Raw genomic sequence first — 21,906 nt, 5'->3', positions numbered from 1 at the left:
TGTTGCATCTTTTGCGTGGGCATGGGGTTGAGCCATAGGAGGGGGTTGAGGAGTAGGGGGTGATGGAGGAGTGGACCAGGGTGTCCCGGAGGGAGCGATCCCTACGGAATGCCGATATATTATGTGCTGGAGTGATGATATAGAAGGCATTTGTAAGGTGAAGAACTAAATTGACACCATTTAGACTGAATTCACTTGGAGATGGGGGAAGAGAGAAGATTTTAGTTTCATAAGTCTGGACTGGATTTTGAGCACAGGCCAGAAAGGCTCTGGAATACTCACTCACCCAATCTAGCAGTCTACCTTGTGCATCAGTCCATTTTTGCACACTGGTGATACTATTCCTGGAATTGCTTTCAAGTTCAGGCCATTCATAACATTAAAAAAATAAAAGCCGTGAATGAATAAAGCTAAGTCAGCCTATCAGGGTTCACTTCTGGAATGCCCTCACTCTTCCCATCTTGGAATCTAATTGCATTTTGCATGTCGGTAAATCTTTCTCTTTGATACCTTGGCTAAGAGATTTTTTGAAATATTTCTCCGTCTTTAAGTAAAGACTTTTTACCTAATATTTATTTCAAATTTGCTTCTCATTCATTTAAATTAATTTTCTTTGACCCTACTTTCCTGGCTTACTTTAAAATAACATTCTGATGATCTTTCAGAACTTTTACGGCCCGATTTAAATCTCCTACGCTAAATGTGGCGATCTGAAGCATGTTTTTGTTGTATGCACTAAATATAGCTCTGAAAATGGGCCATAAAGAAAGCTTTTAAAACATAAGAACATACAATTAGGAGAAGGAATTTGCCACTCAGCCCCTCAAGTCTGCTCCACCATTTAATAAGATCATGGCTGATCTGATTGTAACCTCAACCCCACATTCCTGCCTACCCCGATAACTTTTCACACCCTTATTAATCAAGAATCTATCTACCTCTGTCTTAAAAATATTCAAAGACTCTGCTTCCATTGCCTTTCAAGGAAGAGAGTTCCAAAGAGTCACTACCCTGAGAGGAAAAAAGTTCTCCTCATCTCAGTCTTAAATGAGTGACCCATTATTTTTAAACAGTGACCCCTAGTTCTAGGCTCTCCCATAAGAGGAACGCCCTCTTCAGATTCACCCTGTCAAAATCCCTCAGGATCTTAAAGGTTTCAATAAAGCCACCGCTTACTCTTCTAAATTCTAGTAGATAAAAGCCTAACCTGTCCAACCTTTCCTCATATGACAAACCCGCCCATTCCTGGTATTAGTCTGATAAACCTTCTCTGAACTACTTCCAACACATTTACAGCTTTCCTTAAATAAGGAGGCCAGTACTGTACACAACACTCCAGATGTGGTCTCGCCAGTGCCATGTACAGCAGAAGCATAACCAACTTTTATAATAAATTCCCCTCACAATAAATGATAACATTCTGTTAACTTTCCTAATTACTTGTTGTACATGCATACTAGCCTTTTGTGATTCATGCATGAGAACACCCAGATCCCTTTGAATCTGAGCTCTAGGGAAATATTTTCCCCCAGTCGGGGGGTGGGTGGGGAAGTGCAGGAGCAGGCGTGGGCAGGCACGCCTCCGATTGGCACCCCCGATTGGGAGCGCGCTGCCATTTTACGTGGGCGGTCCAATTAAGGCCCAGCCAGCGTGACGTCCGCCAGGAATGCGCTCCCTGGGCAGGCAAGGGGGTATTCCCTCAGCTGAGAGTGCGCTCTGTCGCGCATGCACGCGAAAGAACACACTGATCTCCCTGAGGCTAAGTGCTGCCTTGGAGACCGGCTCCAAATTAAAAAATGTTAAATAAATGAAAGCAAGATTTCCCTGACATGTCCCCTGATGTGATACTCCCATGAGTTGGGACATGGCCATCACTTTTACTGAAGCCTTTATTAAATATTTAAAAACCCTCATGAAACCTCATCGTGCCCATGAATAAGGTTTCATGCTTTTTCTTAAGCCCGCCAGGGCTGCCTGCCAAGGACGGGCAGGTCCATTAATGATGTTAATTACTTTTTAAATGGCCTCAGTAGGCTGTTGACAGGTTGGCGGGCACACAGCTGATTTGGCTGCGTCCCCACCGACCTGAAAATGGAAATGACGCGAGGTGACTTTGGGAGTTCTGCCCGAAGTCACCCCGTGTCGGCGAGCGGGTCCTGCCTCCATTCACCGACTTGAAGATCCTCCCCCTACAACCTCTTACCGTTTAGATAAGCTTTTTTATTCTTCTGGCCAAAATGAACAACTTCACATTTGCCCACATTATACTCCGTTTGCCAGATCTTTGCCCACTCACTTAACCTATCTATGCCCCTTTGTAGCCTCTTTATGTCCTCTTCACAATTTGCTTTCATACCTATCTTTGTGTCATCAGCAAATTTAGCAACCATTCCTTCAGTCCCTTCATCCAAGTCATCTATATAAGTTGCATAATCTATAAGACTTTACTGTTGGACAGACATATTTATTCCAGTTTGTTCAATTAAGGTTGAATAAACAAAGCTCATAAAAACAGAAAATACTGGAAATACTCAGATGAGGCAGCATCTGTGGAGAGAGAAACAGAAACACTTCAAATCAGTGACTTTTTGTCAGAACTGTTTGTAAGGAAGTGCAGAGGTAAGGAAAGAGAGGGAGGAAGAACAGAGGAAAGGTCTGCTATCATGTCAAGGCAGGAAAGGTTAAAAGACAAAAGCGATGATGGTGAAGGACAAAAGAAGATGGTAATGGACAAGTGAGAAAAAGATGGGTCTAGAAGAGGTGAAAATGGGAATAGCAGAACCATCACCAACAGCTGCCATCATTAAAAAAAATGGGGGCAGAATTTATGATCTGAAATTGTTGAACTTAATGTTGAGTTTGCAACCTTGTAGAGTGCCTTATCGAAAGATGAAGCGCTGTTTGTCATGTTTATGTTGAGCTTCATTGGTTTATATAGGGAACTGAAGAGAGAGAGGCCAGAATGGAGGAGAGTTAAGTGTGACAGGAGACTGGAATCTCGGGGTCACTCTTGCAAGACTGAATTGAGGTTTTCGCAATCCAATCTGCATTTGGTCTTCCAAGTGTAGAGAACTTCTCCTTTGTCCTTTCTTCCCTTGCTTCTGTACTTGTTTAAAACCTTTGGCAGTTCTAACTTTCAGTTCTGACAAAAAGTTGTTGATCTGAAAGGTTAAAGCTGTCTCTCCACAGATGTTTCCAGCAGTTTCTATTTTTATTTCAGATTTTGAGAATCAGCTGTGTTTTGCTTTTGTAACCAAAGAACATACTGGGCAGTGATAGAGTAAGGTACTCACATTAAAATCCAACTCATAACTTGTGCTTTCCTGCAGATCTTTATGAATGTGGGCTACAAATGTAACTTATTAATTGAAGTAAGAGATGTGCCAATGGCATCATACTTGTAAAAAAAGGTTGTGTTGAGAACACAGATTTGAAAATAACCAAGTTATAAGATAATGAATTTTTTGCACTGATGCAGTTATTATTGTTAAATCCGTTATTGTGATCCTTCAGTAATTTGACTTCATTCTTTATTATTGGCTCATGGGACGTGGGCATCACTGGCTAGGCCAGCATTTATTGCCCATCCTTAATTGCCATTGAGAAGATGATGGTGAGCTGCCTTCTTGAATCGCAGGGCAATCCATGTGTTGTGGGTGCACCCACAGTGCTGTGAGGAAGGGTGTTCAAGGTTTGAGCCAGCGACGGTGAAGGAACTGCGATATATTTCCAAGTCAAGGTGGTGTGTAATTTGGAGGGTAACTTGCAGGTGGTGGCATTCCCATGCATCTGCTGCCCATGTCCTTCTCGGTGGTAGAGATCACGGGTTTGGAAGGTGCTGTCTAAGGAGCCTTGGTGAGTTGCTGCGGTGCATCTTGTAGATGGTACACACTGCTTCCACTGTTTATCAGTGGTGGTGGCAATCAAGTGGGTTGGTTTGTCCTGGATGGTGTCGAGCTTCTTGAATGCATTTGGAGCTTCAGTCATGCAGGCAAGTGGAGAGTATTCCTTCACACTCCTGACATGTGCTTTGTAGATGCTGGCCAGGCTTTGGGGAGTCAGGAGGTGAGTTACATGCCATAGGATTCCTAGCCTCTGACCTGCTCTTGTAGCCAGTGTATTTATATGGTTGGTTTAGTTTAGTTTCTGGTCAATGTTAAAACCCAGGCTGTTGTTAGTGGGGAATTCAGCAGTGGTAATGCCAGTGCATGTCAAGGGGAGATGGTTAAATTCTCTCTTGTTGGCAAATGTCATTGCCCGGCACTTGCATGGCATGAATGTTACTTGCCACTTATAAGCCCAAGCCTGGATATTATCCAGGTTTTGCTGCATATGGACATGGACTGCTTCAGTATCTGAGGAGTTGCAAATGGTGCTGAACATTGTGCAATTATCTGCGAGCATCTCCACTTCTTACCTCATGTTGGAGGGAAGGTCATTGAGGAAGCAGCTGAAGATGGTTGGGCCTAGGACACTACCATGAGCAGTTCATGCAGTGACGTCCAAGGACTGAGATGATTGACCTCCAACAGCCACAGCTATCTTTCTTTGTGCTGGTTATGACGCCACACAGTGGAGTGTTTTTTCCTGATTCCCATTGACTCTAGTTTTGCTAGGGCTTTTTGAGGCCGCACTCTGTCAAATGCTGGCTTGATGTCAAGGGCCATCACTCTCACCTCACCTCTGGAGTTCAGTTCTTTTGTTCATGTTTGAACTAAGGCTGTAGTGTGGTCAGGAGCTGAGTGGCCCTGGTGGAACCCAAACTGAGCGTCAGTGAGGAGGTTATTGCAGAGTAAGTGCTACTTGATAGCACTGTTGATGACACTTTCCATCACTTTTCTGATAATCAGAGTAGACTAATGGGGAAGTAATTGGCCAAGTTGGATTTGTTCTGCTTTTTGTGGACAGGACATACTTGGCTAATTTTTCACATTGCCGGTAGATGCCAGAACATCTTGGCTAGGCGGGTGGCTAGATTTGGAGTGCAAATCTTCAGTACTAATGCCGGAATATTATCAGGGCCGTAGCCTCTGCAGTATCCAGTGCCTTCAGCTGAATTGGCTGAAGACTGGCATCTGTAATGCTAGGAACCTCAAGAGGAGGTTGAGGTGGACCATCCACTTGGCACTTCTGGTTGAAGATGGCTGCAAATGTGTCAACCTTGTCTTTTGCACTGATGTGCTGGGCTCCCCCATCATTGAGGATGCTCCTCCAGTTAGTTGTTTAATTGTCCACCACCATTCATGGCTGGATGTGGCAGGACTTCAGAGCTTAGATCTGATCCATTAGTTGTGGAATCGCTTTGCTCTATTGCTTGCTGCTTCTGCTGTTTGGCATGCAAGTAGTCCTGTGTTGTGGCTTCACCAAGTTAGCACCTCATTTTTAGGTATGCCTGGTGCTGCTCCTGGCATACCCTCCTTCACTCTTCGTTGAACCAGGGTTGATCCCCTGGTTTGATGGTAATGGTAGAGTCGGGTTATGCACGGCCATGAGGGTACAGATTTCCAAGAACATTGTGTTTGTATACAATTCTGCAGCTACTAATGGCCCACAGTGTCTCATGGGTGCCCAGTTTTGAGTTGCTAGATCTGTTCAAAATCTGTGCCATTTAGCACAGTGGTAGTGCCACACAACATGACAGAGGGTGTCCTCAATGTGAAGGTGGGACTTCGTCTCCACAAAGACTGTGCGGTGGTCACTTCTACAATTACTGTCATGGACAAATGCATCTGCGACAGGTAAATTCATGAGGATGATGTCAAGTAGGTTTTCCATCTTGTTTGTTCCCTCACTACCTGCTGTAAACCCAGTCTAGCAGCTATGCCCCTTAGGACATGGCCAGCTCGGTCAGTAATGGTGCTCCTGAGCCAATTTTGGTGATGGACATTGAAGTCCCCCACTCAGAGTACATTCTGTGCCCTTGTCACCCCCAGTGCTTCCTCCAAATGGCATGCAACATGGAGGAGCAGTGATTCATCAGCTGAGGGGTAATGATAGGCAGTAACCATCATGAAGTTTCCTTGCCTGAGGCCGAGACTTCATGGGGTCCAGAGTCAATGTTGAAGACTCATACCGCAACTCCCTCCTGACTCTATACCACTGTAGTAGGATTCTGAGAAGCGCAGGGGAACTGAGGGACCTTGGAGTGCATGTCCAAGGATAGTGAAGGTAGTGGACCAGGTAAATAAGATGATTAAGAAGACATATGGGTTGCTTTTATTTATTCACGGAGGTATAAGAAGAGGGAGGTTATGCTTGCATTGTATAAAACATTAGATGACCTGCAGTTGGATTACTGTGTAACATTCTGGTCAACACATTACAGGAAGGATATGATTGCATTGGAGAGAATGCAGCAGAGATTTTACAAGCATGTTTCTAGCAATGGAGAAATTTAGTTATGAACAAAGATTGGACAAGCTGGTTTGTTTCCTTCAAACAAGAGAGGGTGGTGGGCGATTTAATTGTGACGGTACCTACAGGATGATGGACCATGATCTGGAAGGTGGGATGTGACTGGATAATTCTTTTTTGGCTGGCACGGACATGATGGACTTATTGGCAGCCTTCTGCTCCATAATTTTTTTTTGTTTCTATGTAAATACCATATGTTAATAAACAATTTACTTCTCAGTTTTTCCCTCCCAGTCCATAATACTAATTGCACAGAAGTCGTGTGTTTGATATTTTTTCTTAACTCTGAGTTGCTTACAAAGTTGCTGTGGACTTGTACCTGATTTGCATGTTTATTTTATTGACAATGTAATTGTTCACTCTGTTGCTATGTTGTACTCCATCTGGTGGCTTGGCTGAGAAATTGCGAAATTCTTTAAATGATGACAAGTGAGTTTTAACGTTAAATTGAAACTGAATTTAAAATAATGACTTTTTGGATGTAAGGGAAATCTTTTATTTAGAAAGGAGTTATAGCACGGATATAATTTTTACCAACACAACTGAAAGTGCGAGGAAGTAATGTTTTCACCTCTTAGTCTGTTTGTCTATAAATATCTCAAACTAATGGACGGATTTCAGCAAAATTTGGTACAAAGGGCATAGCACAAGGAAGAGCTGATTAGATTTTGGTGAAGATGTGAATCCGGATCCTGGAATCTTTTAAAGGATCCACCTGTTAACATTGGGAGTTGAGGCAAATTGACTTTTTAAAAAAAATGTTGTGAGTTGTTTTATTTGGAATGACGTTGATTGTTTTAGAACAGTGTGGATTGTCTTAGCTGTTATGGAATTTGTCACAGCTGTCAAAATGTGAGCAGTTTTCAGAGCAGATTGATAGATCTGGATTGGCCTGAAACCTCCTCAGTTAGTTGGAAGCTCTTGATTTCTTCTTTCAGTTTTGTAGTTACAGAGCATCAAACAGGCAGGGAGAAGCTTCAAGAAAGAGCAATTTTAGTAACATTGAGTTAATACAACAGAGGTATGTGCTCTACTGAATGCTTTTTTTACTTGTTGTTCTTGTAAAACATGGCATTCAATCTGCTCCCCCACCATCGAGAAGAATTTGAAACTCAACATTCCCACTATCACTTTCACTCATTTTGGACTTAATCATCTCCTTTAGCCACAAACAACATCTCCAATCTAATCATTAAATCTTGTCTCTCGACCCCACCTTTCACCCTCACTCTGAATTTGGCAGTGATTACTTAGAGCAAGATTACACCATGCATCTCATTCACAACCTCCAACCTGCCCCTGCCCCCCAACTGATTGGGTCCCTATACACACACTCATAAACAATTATTCTGTCTTAACCCCAAACTGCTTAGCCAGATTCCTGCACACAACCTTTTCATTCCTGTACCTCAACCAATCATGTTTTCATCTCGCAAACTCCTGCCTCCACTAGAGTAGATTAACATTCTCAATTCCCTAACCTTTCTCTCTCTGAGCAAGATTTCAACCTTCAAACACTCCTTCCTAAAGTGAACAAATTTTAGCATAATGCCCACCCCCAATGTTTTAGTCCCCATACCATCACCACTGAACACAGCTTTAACTCTCCTCTTCCTGGCTTCTCCCATTCTAACTCACCCACTGACTAACAACCTCATCTTATTCTCCCTTAATTGGGTGCAGCTGCTTCTCACAGCCTATCCCATATCTGTATTTCCCATCCATAGTAGCCCTCCATCTCACTGGCTGTATTTATTCTCCCCTAATGGCTAGTTGTTCCATGGATCACCCTACCCCCACTGGTCTGATTTTTCCCTTCCCACATTATTCCTTTCCTTTGCGAACAACCACCCCCCCACACTCCATGTCCTTTCATTAGCTTCTCCCATCTTTCCCCTATTCCTTCCCCTCCATGCTTCCTTGTCTCCTCTCCTGCCTCTCCTCCCCTGCTTCTTCCGTATTCCCCACATCAGTTCATTATCCTCCACCCTCAACCTCTACTTTTATCTCGAGAAATTCAAGTTGGTCAATGCCACAAGAGATCAACTTTAAACAAAATCTCTTTAGATTGCAGATTTTGCACATAACTTTGTACGGAGAACTCTGTTGTACCTGTACGAATTCAAATGAGTGTGGGAATGCTTTGTGGCAAGTTTAGCTTGTGAGGGTTTGGGAATCAAATTGAGACCAGTCTCCTGAGTTACGCTTCCAGTTTGGAACATGGGAAACTCAGTATGGTTATTAATGTGTACTATTATTGTGTCCCCACTAATAAAACTTTATTTGAATAACAGTGACATCCATTCTTTGATTTCTTGCTTATAAGTTGGCTCACACATCTTAATTGGACATTTTCCTTCTTTGGGAAAGCAATCCCTTTCTGAATTAAAATGGGGAAGAGGAAGTAATATTTTTATTTAGCATCTATTTTGAATATTTTCAGAACAAAATGTTAAAGATATAAATAAATCATGAAATATTTTGAGCATTTACTAATATTCATAAATTGCAGCACACATGCTAATAAAACTCATGTTTTTTTTAAAAGGTGTTGATGGCTCATTTCTGGCTTCTGTTCCCGGTGTACCAGAACATAAAACATCAGTAACAAGCAATGAAATCAAATCCTGTGATGTCCAGATAGTCAAAACTGCAAACTCTCCTTTATCTGTCGACTATGGTGCCAATGAAAGGTAAAGATCCAGACCACTGTGTAGATATCCCTGAAGTCTTTCTGTAAATTGTGGTGTAAAAATAGACAAATAAATTATAATTCTATTTTGTTTTAAACTATGAAGTGTTACGGATCGGAGGGGGATTAATTTGAACAGCCCTGATTTCTCCTCTACTACCCATCCGTAAACAGAAAGGTGTTTTAGATTTTTGATTAACCCCCTTTATAGGCGGTGGCATATTTTCCCCAACCCTTCAGTTTTGGAGTATCTAATCCTCTATTAATAACTACACAGCAAACTCGAGATAAGGTAAAGTAAAAAGGTTGGTTTATTTTACACACACACAAAACGTGGGAAAGGGGTTTCGCAATGTCCACCCCTTTTACACTCATACAATAAAAGAGGGATACGGGAAAGAAAGGGGTCCAGGGCAAGACCACGAAAAAAATAACAGTTATGGTTTCACATGAGTCCACAGTCCAGAATCAAAAGTCCAGTGGTATATTCCTTCAGAGGCCTAGCAGGCTGAAACTGTTGCAGGGTGATCCAGCATTCCAGAAGCAAAGACTTCCACGACGGAAGAAGACATGTAGAGATAATTAGTCTTGAAGGCACAGGTACAGAAGTTCCAAGATTCCAGTAGTTCACAGTGTAGGTGAGGGCCAGACCACTGACTTGGATCGAGCTCTTACTGCTGCTATCTGCTGGATGGTAAAATGGTAGACAGAGGCAGGCTGCTTGCCTGGAGTCCTGCTCTTCTGAGGTCAAATAGGGACTGAAGAGAAAATTCAAGAGCTGTATAATTAAAGGAATTCAAACAGCTCAAGTCTCGGTTATGTGACAGGGTGATTTTGGATTGAACTATTTAGCTAACGAGGTGCCTGGTTGAAACTCATTGCGTTTTGGAGCAGGTAACAGTGGGGCCATTATCACAAGATTGGAGATTAGGAGTCACAAATTGATCTACCTTCATCCATAGCTGTTTGGTGTAGACTTATCGTCTACAAATCCCTTGTGTTGGCTTGGCTGGAATGTATATATAATACAAGTCACATTCCTGGATGATGAGGTAGCCTTTGTCCATTGGAACAGCTTAGAATCTTCCAGAAACCAGCATGGGATCAGCTGCAGCCATTTTTATCAGGCCAGTAATTGTCCATTTTGGAAAACAGAAAAAATAATTTGATAAAAAACCAAGCTGACGTGTGTGTATGTATAGATGGATTTTTTTTCTTCCTGTTTTTTGGCCAGGACAGAAGTAATTAAGATAATCAATAAATCAGCAGCATACACTAAATTTGGAATGTCAATGTCTATAATTTTCTTATTCCTTCCTGGGATGTGAGTGGCGTTGGCAAGGTCAGCATTTATTGATCATCCCTAACTGCCCTTAAAAATGTGATGGTAAGCCGTCTTAATGAACTGCTGCACTCCATATTTTGCAGGAACACCCACAGCGAAGTTAAGAGGAATTTTCAGGATGCCAACATGCCTCCTGGGTCATTACTCAAAATGCAGCCTAGGCTGATGGAACAAAAGTCTTCTCTTCCCCCATTTGAATGTGATCCCAAGTGAAATCCATTTGATTAGTATCAGTTTAGTTTCTTCACCTTACAAGTGTCTTCTACGCTTTCTATCACTCCAGCACACAATATAACTGCTCTGCTAATTTCTCAGGTAGACGAAGAAAGCTGTACTTCCATTTACCATTATAAAATTATTTAAAATTATAAAATTATTGTTATTGGCAAAGTAAGTACAGCACCATAGGCACAACAAAACTGTAACTAGTTAGCCATTAATGCACCTGTGATAATTAGCATTGATCAGTGTGGAATATTGAGTAATTCATCAAGTTGATTGAATAGGTCAATCTGCTTGGAGTAATTTTTCTCACTTAAATTTTCTAAACTGGGATCATGGTCTTAGTGACCCTGGAGACAGCTCTGCTGCCCAATTAGTGGAAACGGAGGTGGGGCACCAGGGAAGTGGGCCACATTGTGGCCAGAATCGGCAACCATTGCTGTCTGCTGTTTGTGCGTGGTCTTAAAAAAATGAGAGGAGCGTCATGTTCAAAGTGGCCAGGGCAAATGGAGAGCTGGGACTCGGGATAGGGTAGGAAATAGTTGGTTACTAGAATTTTATTACTGCCCAGTACTACTTTTTTGGTCCAAATTTTCCAAATTATTTTGCAATAAACAAAATAGTTCAAATGCTGCCATCCCTGTTCCTGCCAGGTTGCAGCTGATCAACTTCAGAGAGCTCCTAATGGCTGCCTGTCCTCATATAAAGGGAGGCTGGAAGGCAAGTGATTAACGAGCTCTCTAATGACCATAATCCGCCCAAATAATGATGCCCGCAACTTCACTTTCCCTCCTGCCCCCTGCTTGGGGAAAGTCGTGACGTCGGAGTCAGGAACAGAGGTGGCAGACTGACACGCAGGCCACCAGTGCCATTAATTTTTTCTTCTGCTGTTCTGCCTCTGTCCATCCCAATTCAGGATATGGGAAAATCCAATCCCCTACAGTATGGTGATTGATACTGAGGATGACATTATTACAATAAAATGCAATAATATGTGAATAACTCTTAATATTACCAATACAGCCATTCTACATTATCAGTTCTTTATATAGCTGGTCATCTGATTTTATTTTTCAGTTCCATGTAATTTGCTGTATTCATCTAATTTATCATTATTAATATCTGTCCAATGTTACTTATTGTAGTAAATTTAGTCCACCGCGTCCCAACACTCTGCTTAATGGATAGATGTCTGCATTTTTAGTGACCTGAAATTTTACCTCAGGTGTTCTGTTTAAAATTCATAATTTGTAACAGTATTAAAATCAAATGTATTTCTGCTTTAATAGCAGTACACACCTTGCATCATTTGGCTTTTTTTTCCCTATTTCTATCCAGATCAGAAAATACTCCAGGAGATAATAGTGCATCTCTTCAATCTTCAACAATTCAAAGGCTTGAAGAACTGATCGAGCAATCAGATGACTGTTGTGAACTAGGTAAGCTAAATATATGGCTATGAAAGTATCGACTGTTCCATATTATTTTATGATGGAATGAAAACTTCAAAGGCTGGAACTATAATGCAAAAGCAGAAAATGCATATCTGATTAGTCAGCATTTGAAAGAGAAACACATTAACATTTCATATTGAGATCCATCAACAGAGTTGGAATTGGAAGGCAAATGTGTCACTTAATTTGGGCTAATCACAACAAAGAGTTTGGGGGTGGCGAAAGAAGGGACCAACAGGTAAATTCCAGAACTACAGGAATTTGGGCAACTTATTTTTTTAAACCAAGAACTAGCTAATGCACATAATGATTTTTAAAATGATTGGAACAGGAGAAAACTGCTGTGCGTTATACATAGATCTTCTCAGTCAGTTTATGAAAGGAACAGAAAGAAATGAGATAAAAGTGGAAGAAGTTACAACAGAATGTGAATGTGCGAAGATGGGGAAATTGTGAGATGTAAGGGCTGAATTTGGTTTAACCACTTTTCCTATTTATGGCTGAACAACACAAGAATAAGTATGATAAGTTTTAATGACAAGTTTTATTTGTGGAGATTCATTCAGTTACGTTCCAAAGTGAGAATGCCAAGGATGCAAAAGTCAAAATGAGAATAAGAAGATAGATGATGCACTTTTAAAGCAAATAGAGAGGCAATTGTACCTTTCCTTGCCATCTGAAAAGGCAAACTATGCAACCCCATTCCTCTGCTTAAAATTTTTATTTTTCAAGTATTGAGCAACTTGCTTTTTAAAAAGCTCTCTGTATTCTGCTTCTAATAATATTCCTGGTGTGGCCTTCCATTTATTAACAGCCCCCTGCTTAATAAAGAAACTCCTCACCTTTCCCTTTGTTCTTTTGGTGATGACTTTAATTTTATGTCCTCCAGTTGTAAACAGTAGTATCTGACATGCCATTCTTTGGATGAGATGTTAAATTGAGGCCCTGCCCTGTCCTATCAGGTGGATGTAAATGATTCCACAGCACTATTCAGAGAAGAGTAAGAGAGTTCACTCTGGTATCCTGGCCAACATTTAGCCTTCATCCGGAATCACCCAGGCCAGGATTATTCATTGGCAGGAGCGGGCGGGCTTGGTAGGAGCGGGTGGGGACAGTCGGGAATCCGACCGCTGCCCGCAATCGGCTCTGCACCGCCATTTTAAGCAGGCAGCCCAATTAAGGACGGTTCATTGTAATTTGCGAGCGGTAGTACTGAGCGCTATCTGTGCGGACGGGGCGGGGTGGGTGTCGCACATGCGTGCGATAGAGCACTTCAATCTCCCTGAGGCACAGCCTCAGGGCAATTGAAGTGCTTTTCATAAAAATAATAAAAACAAAAATGTAATGAAACATGCCCCCTCATGTGACTGTGTCACATGAGATGGGACATGTTTTTATTTATCAGGAAAGTTTTTATATAATCATTATTAACTTTACGAAACCTCATCCCGCTCATGGATGAGGTTTCCTAAAAAATGTAGAGGCCACTTGGCCTTTTCGCTTGCCTGCCAACCATTAGGTTGGGCGGGCAGCGTAACATTCATGTTAATTACCTGTTTAATGGCCTTAATAGGCCTATCAATTATTGGCAGGCACACAGCCAACCTCAGCGTGCACGTGCAGAACAAAATATCACAAGACAGTGCCATGACCTCGGGACGCACGCCCATCGTCATCACGTGTCGTTTTATGCTCCAGCTTGTCAAGCCCGCCCCTGCATGCTGAATGGAAAATCCTGCCCCCCCCCAGATTATTTTATCACTGCCTTATTGCTGTTTGTGGCACCTTGGTGAATGCCAATTGGCTGCCACATTTCCTACATAACAGTGACTACATTTTGCAGAGCAGGCTCAAAGGGCTGTAGCACACCCTTCTGTTACTACTTCCCATTTTCTATAAATACGATTTTTTTACTTCCCTCCAGTCCAAGGAACATAACGAAGCACTATTCTGTTTTCTGTCGTTTTAATTAACTTCCTATCCTTGCTGTTGCACTACCTTTTAATACCATGAGATCTACTCAATTGGTTTGCACCAGCAGCCTGCATAAATTAGAAGCAAGGAATGTATCAGTATTTTACAATGGGCCTACGCAAATTGTTTCTTGGATTTGATTCAACTGAAGCTGCTGGGTGTGCCCAGGTAGCTCAACTGCAAAGTTTATTTGAAGTCTGGGCTGATTCTTTTGCCAGATGTGGCCCTTGTAGCACTTGAAAGAGGAGAGGGGATTAGTCAGCGACATGGAGCAGGGGAGGCAGCCACCTGGAGAGGGAAGGAGGCAGGCAATCAGAGTTGGGGGCTTGCAGTGGCCCATAGCTTTAATGTGAAACAGGGAGGGACATTCCTCATGGCCCCACAATTGGGTAAGTGCTTTTCATTAAAAAAAATACTTTAAGATGGTAGCCCAGCACCAGCTGCATTTAGGGCAGCCCAATTTTGTAAAGGCAGCCTCAATTGGTTATTAGGCCTCTAATTTGCATATGTAAAGAGCCTAAAGCCTGTTTTAGGCAAAGGCCCTCGATGCCTGTACCAATATATGGCGGATGGTGCACACCTCAGATGCATTTGTGCATGCCCCTTTCCATACTGAACACTTCTGTGTCTGTCAAACAAGAGCCGCCTATCAATTTTCGAAGCCCATGGCTGGAATTTTAGGTGCTGCGATTGGATGTGCAGCCAACCTGAACTAGTGCGAGAAAACATCAGGCGACATCCCTATGTCATAGCGATATTGCATGCGACATCATGGCTGGCCAGCGCACACAGGAGTCATTAGTGTGCCAGCCAACCAAGTTCCAGTTACGCCAATTAATGCCCCAATTGACTGGGATTTTTAATGGCCCATGCGCTTTTACACTTGATGCACAGGCCAATCGGCCAGGTGGCCTTCACATTTTGGCATTATTCCCAATCCAGGGAGGGGTAAAATGCCCAGATGATGTTTGAAAGTTGAGGAACTAGGAGCACTGCTGTCAGTTGTTTGGAGTTGCATTAGAGATGATTTGTAGCATTTCGTTTGTGCAAATATCCTTTCAACAATACTGCAGCTCCTTGAGCCAGCTCAACAGCAGTTGTCAGCCCTCAGGGAGCTCATTTTAGCCCACCTCCCTGCACCCTCACTTGTCTTGGCACCTGCTCCACCCTCTTGGCAGCACTGAGCCCCTTTCAGCACGTGTTTCATGCTGGTCATCAGTTAATTAGCCATCCAGCGTGAAATCGCATGTCAGTTGCGATCGCAGCCAGAACCACACATCTTGTCTGCTTCAGGGCCCACCTATCGCACACGCATGACAAGCGCAAAATTCAGGCCCACGTGTTTTAACTTCATGAACAAGCCTCTTATATAGCTCCTTATCAAAGACTATTGAAAATCCATTCCATTTTGTTACTTTTGCAAAGAACTGATCAATTTATCATACATTACTTTGTTTTTACAAGCCTATGATGGCCATGCTTAACTTCACAATGCCTTTCTAAATGAATGTTAATTTTATCCAGTTTTTCTCAGTGTTGCTTATTCATTTGCATTCATTCTGTTTTTCGTTTGTAGTTATTCCTAATTGTTGTACCTTCTGTTCTTGTATCCTTTCTTTCCCAATACGACATTCTTTGTGAAATCTGAAGAAAAATGCTCAATTAGGTTACCTGCTATTCCCTTTTCTTCCATAAGAGGGTTTCCTTATTCATCTCAATCAGTGCTCTACTGTCTAACTATTCTTTATAAAAGCCTTTATTTGGCTACCAGTTTTTGTTCATTCCCTCTAACTGTCTTAGCCTTTCTACTTTTCATTGTTTCCCCATTATATTGTTTATATTCGGGTTTTCTTATCTCTCTTCAGTCCAAGGTATATCATATGCCTTTTTCTTGAGCCTAATTTTAATTTTAGTTTCTCTAGCTATCTAAGGAATTCCAGCTTTTGCTGCATAACCTTTACATCGTATGAAAATATAACAAGTCAGTACCCTAATCTTCTCCGGTGTCAACCCTGCACTGTCTTGACCAGTTTGTCTTTCTAACTTATACAGATTAATTCCCCTTTTATCTAATTGAGATTGGCTTTCTTTTCCAGTCAAGCACCTTTATCTTTGACTTTTTATATCAAATTATTTTCATTATGTTTCTATTTCCTAGGTGTTCCCAACTATTAAATTACCTATTTCCCCCACTTTATTTTCTTCAACTAGATCCGGTACTGCCTCTACCCTTGTTGAAGTAAAAACGTACTAATGCTGAAATCGGGAACATGTGTGTGAGGAATAGTGGAGTATGAACTCACTGTCTTTGCACCATGTATTCTAGTTCTTTGAGCACCAATGTGCAGGACTACCTTTGTAATTGTCATCAGTCAAAAGTTAGAAAACCTAAGTTGACTGCTAGTTTGGGACTAGAAAACTAATCATTATCAGGAATTCATCTGAGAATTTTGAATTCTTGTCCACTCTTGACTTTCTTAGAGTTTCAGTCGAGGCTAAGAGTAAATAAACATTAGAATGCAATTCTCTTAAAGAAGTTTGCTGATTTATTTGTAACTGTTTAGTCAAGAGTTATTTATTTTATTGTAATAACTACAAATTATTTCTCTCTTTTGGTTTGATCTGCAATAAGAGGAGTAAACAGGAGCGATTGAGACAGATGTAAAGCATAGATAAAGAAAATGTTCAAATACTTTTCTCTTGTTTATTTCTAAAAATATATACATTCTGCCATTTCCCTCCTTCCCCCTTTTTAACTCCCGAAATGCTGCCTCCTACCATCAAATTTCTTGCTTTAACAAGGAAAAGGGGATGGTATGGATTAGTATTTTCTCGATAGCGGCCTCTGTTGCTCAGTAGTAACTTGACATAAATTGCTCCTGCTTGTTTTTGCTCCCCTAGAGATGGCAAGTTCATTATCTTATCTGACAGCTTACCAAGAATTGGCAATACTACCTCAATGAAGGCTTGAGGAACTGAATGTCCAAGATGGCTGATATTCAATCTTGCAGTCTCCTGAGAATCTCAGCATTCTCACTGAAGCTACAGGAGTAGCTGCTTTGTAGATTTATAATTTTAAAGGAATAATAAATGCAAACACAGATGTGCCAATGTTGAAATAAAACTGCAAACTTTTGAGAGTAATTAAAATGGAAATATATTGCTTCAAAGACTGCACACATAAATGTTTTTTTTTGTTCGATCGTTCATGGGATGTGGGCTTCGCTGGCTGGGCCAGTATTTATTGCCCATCCCTAGTTGCCCTTGAGAAGATGGTGGTGAGCTGCCTTCTTGAACTACTACAGTCCACGTGCGGTTCAGGGATCTTTTTGTTGGTGAAAGAGTTAGCTCAGACTATAAAGAATAATAAGCATTTTCCAGTTTCCCAGACAGTTAAAATTTTTGAGAGTGATTTTCTGAACAGAGATTTATCGAGGATTAACATGCAAATCTTGTTTGAGAAAGCAATGGGAGATGAAGCTTTTAAAGGGTGACTGAAGAATCTGGCCAGAAAAGGTAATGATTTGTTGGTATTCTGAGAGTACAGCTTTTACTGTCTTCCATTTCATTGTTGGAATTAAACAAAGGACCCATTGTATATTTCTTATAGTGCAAGAAGATATTCCAACACTTGACAAGAATTTGCCCCAGCACTGGGAGGAAAATGTGAATAGAGGATCTGTTTCTTCAGTAGACCAAGAAGTAATTTTATCTCCACCAGATAAAAGTGAGTTTACTACCATCATGTGATATATCGCATGAGAGTGTAGGCTGTTGTATTGACCTTTGAGAAATTGTGAGAAAATTACTTGTTTGTCTAAGAATTGAACTTTGGAGTTAGTGTTTGCAGGGTTTTGCCAGTACTCAAAAGTACTTGGGATAGTATCATTACTCCTATACTGTAAATTTGTTATAAAGGGCGATGAATGCTCTTCATTCTTGTTTGTTCAGTTCCATGTGCAAATAGAATTAATTACCTTCTCATAAAGTGGGAAAATCATCTAGACATATTGGAGTCAACTCAGTACTCAACATGCAGAGGCAGAATGGGTACAGGAGATCTGAAAATTGGGCGAGCTGTGGTCTACAGTAGATTTTACCCTGAAATCCTCTGACTGAATTTTCTAACTGGCCTCATTTCATGTCCTATTGTGCTTGAATACATGTCATACCATAGTGTCATTAAGGTACAGAATACAGGAAAAAGTATTAAATAAATACCAGGCATAATTTACCCCATATATGAGCCAGGTTTATTTATTTTGCTTTCAAAACCTATTTTGAATAGACCCAATCAAAACTCCATGTGTGATTTAATTCTTGAAGTGGAATATGCTTTTTTTTTTGTTTGCAATGTTTGCAGTAATCTTTTTGTCCCGTTTTACAGATTTTTTTCAAAGTTTGACATTTTAGTTATTATTTAACTTTTGGGGGACAAATTTTATTTGCTCTCTATGGTAAGCATGCTTTTAAATGTTCCAAGAAACAATTATCGCCCAATAAATTCCTTAGAGTGGACTGTGAGTGGAGTCAATGGGGAAAATCATGCAGCAAGTAACTCTCACCTCCTGACTCCCCAAAGCCTGTCCATCATCTACAAGGCACAAGTCAGGAGGATGATGGAATACTCCCCATTTGCCTGGATGAGTGCAGCTCCTACAACACTGAAGAAGCTGGACACTGTCCAGGACAAAGCAGTCCGCTTGATTGGCACCACATCCATAGACATTCACACCCTCCACCACTGACGCACAGTAGCAGCAGTATGTACCATCTACAAGATGCACTGCAGGAATTCACCAAGGCTCCTTAGACAGCAACTTCAAAACTCACAACCACTACCACCTAGAAGGACAAGGGCAGCTGATAGATGGGAACACCATCACCTAGAAGTTCCCCTCCAAGTCACTCACCATCCTGACTTGGAAATACATCGCCGTTCCTTCACTGTCGCTGGGTCAAAATCCTGGAACTGCCTTCCCAACAGGGTGTTCCTACACCAAATGGACAGCAGCAGTTCAAGAAGGCAGCTCACTACCACCTTCTCAAGGGCAGCTAGGGATGGGCAATAAATGCTGGCCCAGCCAGCGAAGCCTACATTTCATGAATGAATAAAAAAAGAATGGAGGGCACATGAAAAGGAATTCTTTCAATACCAACTTACAAAGAACATAGGGCGCCACAAGCTGCAGAATCCCTTGACAGGTGACAAGTGAAGATAAATTTAATGATGGCCATTGGTTTGGATTTTATACTTGAGGTGGAACAAGATGAAAGAAGATACAGCAGGAGGATCAATGGGCAACTGAGCCCCACTGTCCATGCCAACCAATTTGCCACCAATCAGCTCTGAAGGCCTTTCGTCTAACGATAACTGAGAATAGCAGCCTCCATATGCTGTAATGGCACCAGTTGCAAGGCTTAGCAACACTAAGATAAAAGCAAAATACTGCACATGCTGAAAATCTGAAATAGAAACAGAAAATGCTGGAAAAACTCAGCAGGTCTGGCAGCACTAGTGGAGAGAGAAATAGAGTTAATGTTTCAAGTCCGTATGACTCTTCCTCAGAACTGGAAAACTCAGCAGGTCTGGCAGCATCTGAGCATTGAGAGAAATAGTCCGTATTAATCTTCTTCAGAGCTAAAGGGAAGTAGAAATAGAAATTTGACAAAGATGTCAAAAGCAAAACATAAAAGCAAGAGACAGGTGGCCCTGTTGGGGAGGTTGGGGGAAAAGGACTAAAAAAAAACGGTAGAAATAAATAAATAAACATAATTGGATTTAAAAAGTGGTAAAGATGGAGGAGAGAGTTCATGGTCTGAATTTAATTAACTCAATGTTAAGGCCAGAAGGCTGTTTCTTCAGTTTGCGTTGGGCTTTACTGGAACAATGCAGCAGGCCAAGGACAGACATGTGGGCTTGAGAGCAAGGCGGTGTGTTGAAATGGCAAGCGACAGGAAGGTCTGGGTCATGCTTGTGGACTGAGTGAAGGTGTTCCGTAAATTGGTCACCCAGTTTGCGTTTAGCCACCCCAATCTAGAGGAGATTGCATTGGGAGCAGCGAAGACAGTAGACCAGATTGGAAGGAAGGAGATGCATGTGAGTCGCTGCTTCATCTGAAAGGAGTGTTTGGGGCTTTGGATGGTGAGCAACGAATACCGTAGACCAAATTGAAGGAGATGCAAGTGAATTGCTGCTTCATCTGAAAGGAGTGTTTGGGGCCTTGGACGGTGATGAGGATGGACGTAAAGGAGCAGGTGGTGCACCTTCTACAATTGCATGGGAAGGTGCCGTGGGAAGGGGATGAGAAGTTGAGGGTGGTGAAGGAGTGGAACAGGGTGTCACAGAGGGAATGATCCCTACGTAATGCTGACGGGGGTTGGAAGGTGAGGAGAAGATATGTTTGGTGGTGGCACCATGCTGGAGTTGGCGGAAATGGCTGAGGTTGATCATTTGAATGCGGAGGCTGGTGGGGTAAGAACAAGGGGGACCCTATCGTGGTTCTGGGAGAAAGGGGAAGGGATGAGGGCAGAGTTGTGGGAGATGGGTTGGACACAGTTGAGGGTCCTGTCAACCACAGTCGGAGGGAATCCTCGATAAGGAAAAAGGAAGACATGTCAGAAGCACCATTTTGAAAGGTAGCAGCATTGGAACAGATGTGGTGGAGGCGGAGGAATTGGGAGAATGGAATGGAGTCCTTACAGGAAGCGGAGTGTGAGGATCTGTAGTTGTGGGAGTTGGTGGGCTTGTAATGAATATTGGTGGACAGTCTATCACCAGAAGTGGAGACAGCGGGGTCACTTTACAGAGACATTTGACAGCTTTCCGAACTTAACATTGAGTTCAACAACTTCAGACCATGAACTCTTTCCTCCACCCTTACCCCCTTTTTAATCCAATTTTTAAAAATTTTATTTATTCGTTCATTTTTCATCCTTTTTCCCCAAGCTCCACCCCCCCACCCCGCAACAGGGCCATCTGTCACTTCTTTTTATTCTGCTTTCACAGAGTGCTGGCCCTTCTTCTGCTATTAACACATTCTGCTATCTTACCATTATGTCACTATCAGCACCTTCTTTAATCTTTACCTTCACCATTAATACCCCCTTGTCCTGTGTCTATGACATCTTAGTCAATTTCTCCTTAGCTCCCACCTATCCCTGACCTTCTATTTTGCTCGACTTGCTTCACCCCCTCTTAAAGAGTATAAAATCCATCACCATTAATTCTTCAGCTCTGAAGGACAGTCATACGGACTCGAAATGTTAACTCTGTTTTTCTCTCTCCACAGATGCTGCCAGACCTGCTGAGATTTTCCAGCATTTTCTGTTTTTACTGCAAGTTAACCCTCAACTCAGGCCAGGTCCCTGGTCTGCCACTGAGAGTCCACTTCTGACCCTTGCCCGGTTTTCAGCCTCAGTGAGGAACCCGCATGCTGACTGGAACATTTCAGTCGGTGTCAGCAGAGGTGGCCTTAATAGGCCCTTGAGGGGCTCTAATTAATTGCTATCACCACTTGCGGGTGGCTAACAGTCACCACCTCCCCTCCCAATTCAGCCTCCACAAAAATGGCCCTGAGATCGGAACTGGGACTCCTGCTGGTTTGCCTCTGCAGCTGTTCGAAAATTCGCCTAAAATTTCAGCTCAATGATCTTTCGTCAAAATGTGGCAGCTAAATCTGTTTCAAACTGGTGACTGATGTAGGCCAACATTTTCATCTGCTTTCCTAATGAAGGAGTGTCATAACTAATTTCACCACACTGCTTAAGGAGTTTTAAGAGAAAGCATAGATATGTGGGAGTTT

General features: G+C 42.1%; 2 protein-coding genes and 1 long non-coding RNA gene across 6 annotated transcripts in view; 1 reads left to right on the top strand and 2 right to left on the bottom strand.

Annotated features, from left to right (window-relative positions):
• gpm6bb (glycoprotein M6Bb) overlaps positions 1-21,906 on the bottom strand; it is a 151,766-nt gene that overhangs the window by 33,253 nt on the left and 96,607 nt on the right. The window lies entirely within an intron of this gene.
• The window catches only part of ofd1 (OFD1 centriole and centriolar satellite protein), an 84,687-nt gene that overhangs the window by 55,112 nt on the left and 7,669 nt on the right, over positions 1-21,906 (top strand). For 3 of the 4 annotated variants that reach the window (XM_041212015.1, XM_041212014.1, XM_041212017.1), the window contains exons 17-19: positions 8,963-9,107; positions 12,012-12,112; positions 17,712-17,828. In XM_041212015.1, the coding sequence (XP_041067949.1) occupies positions 8,963-9,107; positions 12,012-12,112; positions 17,712-17,828 (363 nt within the window). The remainder of the gene's footprint in view (positions 1-8,962; positions 9,108-12,011; positions 12,113-17,711; positions 17,829-21,906) is intronic. The other variant, XM_041212018.1, reaches the window with a different exon arrangement.
• LOC121290956 lies at positions 9,400-12,105 on the bottom strand. Its single transcript, XR_005945911.1, has 2 exons — positions 11,973-12,105; positions 9,400-9,864 (listed from the first exon to the last, which is right to left on the bottom strand). It is a non-coding gene; the product is annotated as an uncharacterized LOC121290956 (long non-coding RNA).

Source organism: Carcharodon carcharias, chromosome 18, assembly GCF_017639515.1.
Source record: "Carcharodon carcharias isolate sCarCar2 chromosome 18, sCarCar2.pri, whole genome shotgun sequence".
Taxonomy (NCBI): domain Eukaryota; kingdom Metazoa; phylum Chordata; class Chondrichthyes; order Lamniformes; family Lamnidae; genus Carcharodon; species Carcharodon carcharias.
The sequence above is the reverse complement of the archived record's forward strand: the minus strand, read 5'-3'. Positions and strand labels throughout refer to the sequence as shown.